Raw genomic sequence first — 8,605 nt, 5'->3', positions numbered from 1 at the left:
GTACAAAGACAAGTGTGTCTTGCCTACAGTCAAGCATGGTGGTGGGAGTGTCATGGTCTGGGGCTGCATGAGTGCTGCCAGCACTGGGGAGCTGCAGTTCATTGAGGAAACCATGAATGCCAACATGTACTGAGACATACTGAAGCAGAGCATGATCCCCTAAAGGTGATGGACTGGCCAAGCATGTCTCCAGACCAAAACCCTATTGAGCATCTGTGGGGCTTCCTCAAACGGAAGGTGGAGGAGCTTAAGGTCTCTAACATCCACCATCTCCGTGATGTTGTCATGGAGGAGTGGAAGTGGACTCCAGTGGCAACCTGTGAAGCTCTGGTGAACTCCATGCCCAAGAGGGTTAAGGCAGTGCTGGAAAATAATGGTGGCCACTCAAATGATTGACACTTTGGGCCCAGTTTGGACATTTTCACTTAGGGATGTACTCACTTTTGTTGCCAGTGGTTTAGACATTAAAGCGGAGTTCCACCTAAAAATGGAACTTCCGATTTAAGTGAAGGTGACCCCCTGACATGCCACATTTGGCATGTAATTTTTTTGGGGGGGGAGTGGATCCAGCTCACACTTCCTCCTGGGGCACCGTGGCACCAGAAGCAAGTTCACCTCTCCCCCCTCCCTCTCAGCAATCATCTGGGACACATCCCAGATGATTGCCTGGCCAGTCACAGTGCACAGCGCGGCTCGCGCATGCGCAGTGCGTGCCCACAGTGACAATGCCGGCGCCGCAGAGAGGAGGGGGAGAGGAGTGGGGCTTCGTACGCCCACATCGCTGGACCGTGGGACAGGTGAGTGTCCGATTAATAAAAGTCAGCAGCTACACTTTTTGTAGCTGCTGACTTTTATATGGGTGGAATGCCGCTTTAATGACTGTGTGTTGAGTTATTTTGATGGGACAGCAAATTTACACTGTTATACAAGCTGTTACTACTTTACATTGTAGCAAAGTGTCAATTCTTCAGTGTTGTCACATGAAAAGATATAATAAAATATTTACAAAAATGTGAGGGGTGTACTCACTTTTGTGAGATACTGAGGTAGATTTACTAAAATTGGAGCACTCAGAATCTGCTGCAGCTGTGCACTCTCCAGCTTTAGTAAATAACCCCCACTGTATATGTTTAGACACACACACACACTTTAGTGTAATGGGTTATTTTTTCGTTCTATAGAAAAGTATCATTATTGCTTTGAAAAGTAGCTTGAGGAAGATTAGAACAGAACGTACGAGAATTACTTTTCAATTTCTTAATAGTGTTAAGTGAACTTGTGAGGCAAACGTTAGCACAAAATTAGCGCTATCATAATATAACATGCAATGGTATCAGAAACAAGGCGATTAAGAGGAAATGTGAGACAATAATATTTGTTAAATATTAGAAACCACCTTTAGGGCAAACCATAAATTAATAACGAATTGCACTATTTTTAGCCTAGGCATTTTTTTTTTTTAAATCACAGAATCCTAAAAAAATGGTTGTTTGCAGCTAAATGGAGAATTGTACATGTTATAATAAAATGTTATTTAAGGGGTGTTGAAAACCTTTGGCCTGTGTTATCATTGTATTCCATTTAGCTGCAGCTCAATAGCGTAATTGCCTTTAAAAACAGGTGCAGGATTCTGGGCCATTTGTACACAGTACTTATGTACATATCCTGTGCATGAAAGTATTGGGGTTGATTCCCTAAAAAGTGACTGTTCACCTTGCAAGGGAATTTTCCAGAGTTTAGTGAATGAGCTAAAGCTCTGCTGACTTTCATCATCCAATCATGTGTAAGAAGTACAATTTTTTTATTTTTCCACGCGCATGATTGGGTATTATTTAAGACACATGAAAATTGCCTTGCAAAGTGAACAGCCTATTTGGCTTTCATAAATTAACTAATTTGTTTTGATATTATTTGGTAACTTTTGTATAATCTTAAGAAATATTTTCACTGTGGTGGAAGAATAGTGCATATCCAATAAGCATGAAAAATTGTATAACCAAAAACTAATTAGATGTAGGCTTTCATTCTCTAAAATGCACCAATTTGTTTAGAATATGAGAGTTACAGAAGTCCCGAAATTTATCTGGAACTAAATCAAAGTTTATATTCTACTAAATAATTTTTATTTACTGTAGCTTTACTACAGAGAATAATCAGGGTTTCTTTACTGAAGGAGTAGAGACTGTTTATTTAGAAAAGTTAAGTTTTACTTAGTGAACATATGGAAGCTGTGTTCACTTTAAAAATTCCAATCACGTACAAATTAAAAAGGCAGGATTTTTGACAAATAATATATTTGGCAAATAATTTGGAGGAAGTGAGCAATACATCTATTGAATATTCAGTTTTCTAAGTGAACATTCACTACTCTTTTAGTAACTTAACGCCATTGTGTAATAAATAGGGTTTTATAGCAAAATCATTATATGGTGATATAATAGAAGAAATACCAAAATACAAAATGATTGACAGTTTCTAGCATTAAAAACTAAAATGATAAATTTGGCACTTATAGTCAATTAGGCATACAAAAAGCTCCATTTTGTAATACCAAAACTGATAAGCCAAAGATTCTTGTCAATAACTATTCTTCGGTATTCAGTTTTCATCCTCTTATTGTCTTTTAAAATGACTAAGACATTAGTGTTTACAGAGAATGGCAACGGGAAAATATAGAAATAGTAGGAACATGGGAAATTACAACCAATCATTATCATTCAGTCTGTTTGCAGTAACAATTCTGTTGCTGTTGATGAGTTATTATTCAGTAGTAAATTGGCAGCTTTGGCAATTTGGCAATTAATAAAAGCTGTAAAAATGACTAGACTTGCTAGGCGTTTTAGGTAGGCTAGTCATCCTTCCAAACAATAAAACTATTAACAAAACAACAAAAAAAAAAACAGTATTATTTATTTTTACCCACATGTCTGGTAACGTGAATTAGTTAAACAGACTGAAGACCATTTTCATATCTTAGTCAATAGGTCTCTCTCATTCCTACTCTAAACTGAAGGGTCAAAACAGGTTTGCTAGCACAAGATGAGTCAACTGAAAGTACATTTATGTTTTAAATGCAATTTAAAAAATATCGAATATAAAAAATTGTTAAAATATGGCTATATTAGCAATTGAAAGAACTCATCGATGATTTTGTGATATCTATAGCTCACAGTTCCTCTTATTTCAACAACAAATAATTTTGTATGCAAGGCTACATTTAAAATATTTGCGAACATAACATATATACAAGTAAACGTGAGTGGAATTAAAAGGCGTAATCCTCCACCACATATACAATAAAACATGCTAAACTAACCAGATTTTACGCATATGGTTGCTAAAGTGTTCAAATGCATGACAAAATGCGCAAACTGACAATATGTCTAATGACATATGTTCTGAAATCTATGTACACTTATATAATATAAACATTTCATCTCATAAACCATCACTATTTTGGTTTTGGGATCATTTAAAAACAGCAGCAAAACATCTCAGAATAGTTTCTATACTCTACAAATTTTTTGCTCAATAAGCAATGTTTTTGCCTTTTTCAAAATTATGGTATATAAAGCATTCTTACCATACTGTGCACTAATTACCTCCGTGATGCGAGGCTTTATCAGGGTTACTTTAACATATATGCTATATCATACATATTTTGGGAATTTATGCAATTTATAAATTTGCTACCTCATTACTGAATTCACATTTTGACAGATTTATATTTTTCGAATACTCTATTATTTTTACCTAATTCAGCTATCCTAATACTGGCATCACTGTCCTCCTAAATAATTTACCATTAAAGTCAACTTTATTATTTCAAGCACTTTCTATTATGGTAATGGACAATTTAAAGCATAAGTATTTTCAAATAGAATTTGTCTCATAGTACTAAACACATGCGCAAAATGTACATAGTTTGTATGCAATGAACTATGTAATGAAACTAGATGCTGGTATGCAATGGCTTAAATTTATATTGGTCAACAGCACTTTAAAAATACAGTGCTTCCCTGATCAAATTAATACTATCTATTTCATTACCTACTCTAATTCATTTATATATTTCATTCCCAAATGAATTATCAACTGCATTGGCCAAGTAGTAAAAGACACTTCCTGGTAGATTGGCACAGTTTTAAAAGCACAAAGATATAGTGTTACACATAAATAAAATATTATTCCCAAGATAAGTTGCAGTTCTTTCTAATGTATAGTCATTTTGCCATGTCCATATATGTTGTTCTAGGAATGTTAAAAAGTTCTCAATCCAAAGTTATGAAAATACCTTTTTGTAGATTAAAAGATACTGCAACTTTGAACAATTTTCACTCTCAGTTTAGGAATAAACGAGACATCAAACAAAGTGAGAATAGAGGTATTTGTACGATTGTAGACCCAGGATAGTCACCCAAGGTTACTTTCATACATCGAAAGAAACCACCCTTTCTCCTTTTCAAAGGTTGTTTGGTTAAGCTCAGGTTCCAGAAAACTGGTCAAACATGCAAGATGTTTGAGGTCAGATATCCAAACAAAGCCTTAGTAATGGTTACAAAAAAGTCAAAAGGTCTTATTCTGTAATAGTTAAGATCTCTCACAGCATGGTCCCACAGTGCTTTCCAAAGAAAGTTGTGAAGCTTGACGGAGAAGTGGACCTGTTGATGGATCAACCATTGAAGAGGTCGGGAATAACTTGTACCAGCCGATAACCATGCTTGATAAATCCAACTCTTCCAAAAGTATTCTTGCCACACCCATAAAATGCTTTCGCTCCATCCTTCCATAATTTCCCCAAACCATTACCTTCAAAAGACACAATGGGGTTAAAAAACCATGATTATTAAATAAGTAAAAAAAAACGCAGTATTAAACTACAAGCTTTTCATTCCCTTTTTAGTTTGATACAAGGAATATTATCAATACATCTTAACTTTGTTTAACTTATGTTATCTAGTGGTTCTGGATTGCACATGTGGCCCGGGGTTATAAAGGAATGATTGAATGTCTCTGCCCACTATCTAATTGATTATTTTTGTATTTTTGATTTAATTGTGACATGCAGAGACATTCTGTTTTAGGAAGGCTCTGAGTAGCTTTGTACTGGTTAAATGGAAAGCTTTGTGGTTCCTTTAAGCATTATTCACCGTAACCTTTCAGGTATAACTTTTCTATGGATATGAACCCTCTAAAACATGCGCTAGTCACTCCCATACCAAAAAAGGCCTCACTAGACCGCACCAATCTTAACAACCTAAGACCCATCTCTTTACTCCCTTTTGCCTCCAAACTCCTTGAACGTTTAGTCTACAATCGACTGAGCGACCACCTCATTGAGAATAACCTTCTTGATCCCCTTCAGTCTGGATTTCGCCCACAGCACTCCACAGAAACTGCTCTCCTAAAACTCACAAACGACTTACTAACAGCCAAAAGCAACGGTCATTATTCCATACTCTTACTCTTGGACCTTTCTGCTGCCTTTGATACACTTGACCACCCCCCTCCTCCTCAAAAAACTCTATTTGCTTGTTCTCCATGGCTGCACTCTCCGTTGGTTCGAATTTCATCGCACCTTCAGTGTCACTTGGGGGTCCCCCAAGGTTCTGTCCTTGGACCTCTACTATTCTCAATCTACACGTCCTCCCTGGGTCAGCTGATAGCCTCCCATGGCTTTCACTACCATTTATATGCTGATGACACCCAAATCTATCTCTCTGCCCCTCAGCTCACCCCATCTCCTCACGCATCACTGATCTACTAACATACATATCAGCCTGGATGTCAAACCACTTCCTCAAACTGAATCTAAAACTGAGCTCTTAATATTTCCTCCCCCACGTGCCCCTTCCCCTGATTTCTCTGTCAAGATCAATGGCACATCTATCAGACCACCCCCACATGCCAGGGTGCTAGGGGTAACCTTAGACTCTGAATTGTCCTTTCAGGCCCACATACAATCCCTGTCCAAATCATGCCGCCTTAGCCTCTGCAACATTTCCAGAATACGCCCCTTTTTAACTAATGACACCACCAGGCTTCTAATTCACTCCCTGGTCATCTCGCCTCGATTACTGCAACTGGTACAATGTACAGCCTAAACTGAACTGAAAAGGATAGAGGAGCGGAACATAGAAGAAGGTTAGACAGAAAGGTGAAGATAAAGGGAGGGAATTTGCTCACCTACCGAGTAGGGATCTAGAGAAGGGATAGGGAAGTCTGGGAAAGAAAAGGAGGAGAGAAGGATAGAAACCAAGAAATGGGGAAAAGAGAAGGGTTCGGGAACATCTGGACCGTCTGTCACAAGTGGCCCAAGCTAGCTGGGGGGTGGGTAGGAAAGACATATGACAGCCGTGGTTCCCAAATTTTGAGAAACTTGGCATGAGTGTCGGTGCAGATGCTCGACATCTGTTCATTAGGCATCAATATGGTTATGCAATCTTTCACCCCCTGAAAAGGGACAGATGTTTTTTTCCAGAAATAGGTAGGAGACAAGTTTCCGTTGATAAGCGAACAGGCTTGGAATTTGACAGTGTAATAAGGCAAACTTGACTTCTTTTGGTATAATATTTTTCTTATTTCATGTTGGAATTTAATTTTCATTATTATTATTATTATACAGGTTTTATATAGCGCAGCGCTTCACAACATGAGGGCAGACATTACAGTTACATTACAATTTGGTATAAGAGAAATCAGAGGGCCCTGCTCGTTAGAGCTTACAATCTAAAAAGGAAGGGTCAGTTGATACAAAAGGTAATAGCTGTGGGGGATGAGCTGATGGAGGAAGTAAAACAGTGTTAGTTAGAAACAGGATAGTCTTCTTTGAAGAGGAGGATTTTCAGGGATCGCCTAAAATTGGATAGATTAAGGGACAGTCGGACAGATTGGGGTAGGGAGTTCCAAAGGATGGGAGAAGCTCTGGAGAAATCCTGGAGGTGAGCATCTGAGGAGATGACAAGGGAGCTAGAGAGTAGGAGGTCTTGGAATGACCGAAGAGAGTGGCTTGGTTGGTATTTTGGGACTAGGTTAGTGATGTAGCTGGGGGCAGAGTTATGGATGGCTTTGTAAATTATTGTTAGTACTTTGAATTTTATTCGTTGGGTGAGTGGAAGCCAGTGGAGGGATTGGCAGAGAGGGGTGGAGGACACTGAATAGTTGGTAAGGTGGATGAGTCTTGCAGCAGCATTCATTATGGACTGAAGGGGGGATAGTCTATGTAAAGGTAGGAAAGCCTGGAAAAAAACATCTGTCCCTTTTCAGGGGGTGAAAGATTGCATAACCATGTTGATGCCTAATGAACAGATGTCGAGCATCTGCACCGACACTCATGCCAAGTTTCTCAAAATTTGGGAACCACGGCTGTCATATGTCTTTCCTACCCACCCCCCAGCTAGCTTGGGCCACTTGTGACAGACGGTCCAGATGTTCCCGAACCCTTCTCTTTTCCCCATTTCTTGGTTTCTATCCTTCTCTCCTCCCTTTCTTTCCCAGACTTCCATATCCCTTCTCTAGATCCCTACTCGGTAGGTGAGCAAATTCCCTCCCTTTAGCTTCACCTTTCTGTCTAACCTTCTTCTATGTTCCGCTCCTCTATCCTTTTCAGTTCAGTTTAGGCTGTACATTGTACCACCTTTTGGATTTTGACAGGCCTAGGGTGTGCCCTGTAGTTGTTGGGAGCCCCTCTGGAACCTTTTGGTCCTGATGGTATCATTAACACTTATATTAACACTTATATTTACTGCTGTTGTGTGTCTAATTTCTTCTGTTTATGTGTTGCCTTATTTTTGCCCTTCTTGTGAGCTAATACTGGTTTCATCCTCAATACTAGCCCCTGCATGGGTGGAACTTTTGCATGTTAACCATTTGTTAAAACCGAATAAAAACTATTGAAATAACTTCCTAACAACTTTTTAATATTACTGTATACATTTTTTGCTGATAATACTCTTTAACCCCTGCCCCCTCCAGGAAAATTTTTAACTGGTTCCTAACATTTAGTGGTGGGACAAACTTCCCAATCATGTGATGAGCTGTCACAGTGGTCACATGATCAGGAGCCTGTCCCGCCATCTTCCAAACACAAACTCAGAATGGGGGCTATATGTGACAATATAATCACTGAGCATAGAGCACAGAGTGAGGGCACTAAGGACAAAAACTGTGGTTGCCATGGATGCATATGTGCAGTGTGTCAGTGTCAAGACCCACTACCTCTGCTGTCAAACATGCATTACCTGTTGTTTTTTTAATTGTTTTAATATTACCTTGCTTGACTTCATGTGCATCCAGTCAAGGCACACATGCTGTGAAAGTGCTGCAGGTAAATATGTATTAAGTGCTAAAAACAAATATATAGTGGGGTTTATTCACTAAAGCTGGAGAGTGCAGAATAAGGCTCACTTATGCATAGAAACCAATCAGCTTCCAGGTTTGATTGCCAAAGCTTAATTGAACAAGCTGAGGTTAGAAGCTGATTGGCTACCATGCACAGCTACACCAGATTCTGCACCAGTTTTAGTAAATCTACCCCAGTGTTTGGACTTCTTTTATGTCCGTAAATATGGCCTACAGAGAAAAACTAACTAGATTATTATCCCAA

General features: G+C 38.8%; 1 protein-coding gene across 2 annotated transcripts in view; it reads right to left on the bottom strand.

The window, feature by feature from the left end:
- Window positions 1-951: 951 nt before the first annotated feature.
- Window positions 952-8,605, bottom strand: part of RIMS4 (regulating synaptic membrane exocytosis 4) — a 327,760-nt gene continuing 320,106 nt past the window's right edge. Inside the window, exon 7 of one of the 2 annotated variants that reach the window (XM_073608044.1) lies at window positions 952-4,809. In XM_073608044.1, coding sequence (XP_073464145.1) covers window positions 4,591-4,809 — 219 coding nt within the window. In that variant the 3' untranslated portion in view covers window positions 952-4,590. The remainder of the gene's footprint in view (window positions 4,810-8,605) is intronic. The other variant, XM_073608045.1, reaches the window with a different exon arrangement.

The sequence above is a fragment of the Aquarana catesbeiana genome, linkage group LG12 (assembly GCF_042186555.1).
Source record: "Aquarana catesbeiana isolate 2022-GZ linkage group LG12, ASM4218655v1, whole genome shotgun sequence".
Classification (NCBI taxonomy): Eukaryota; Metazoa; Chordata; class Amphibia; order Anura; family Ranidae; genus Aquarana; species Aquarana catesbeiana.
The sequence above is the reverse complement of the archived record's forward strand: the minus strand, read 5'-3'. Positions and strand labels throughout refer to the sequence as shown.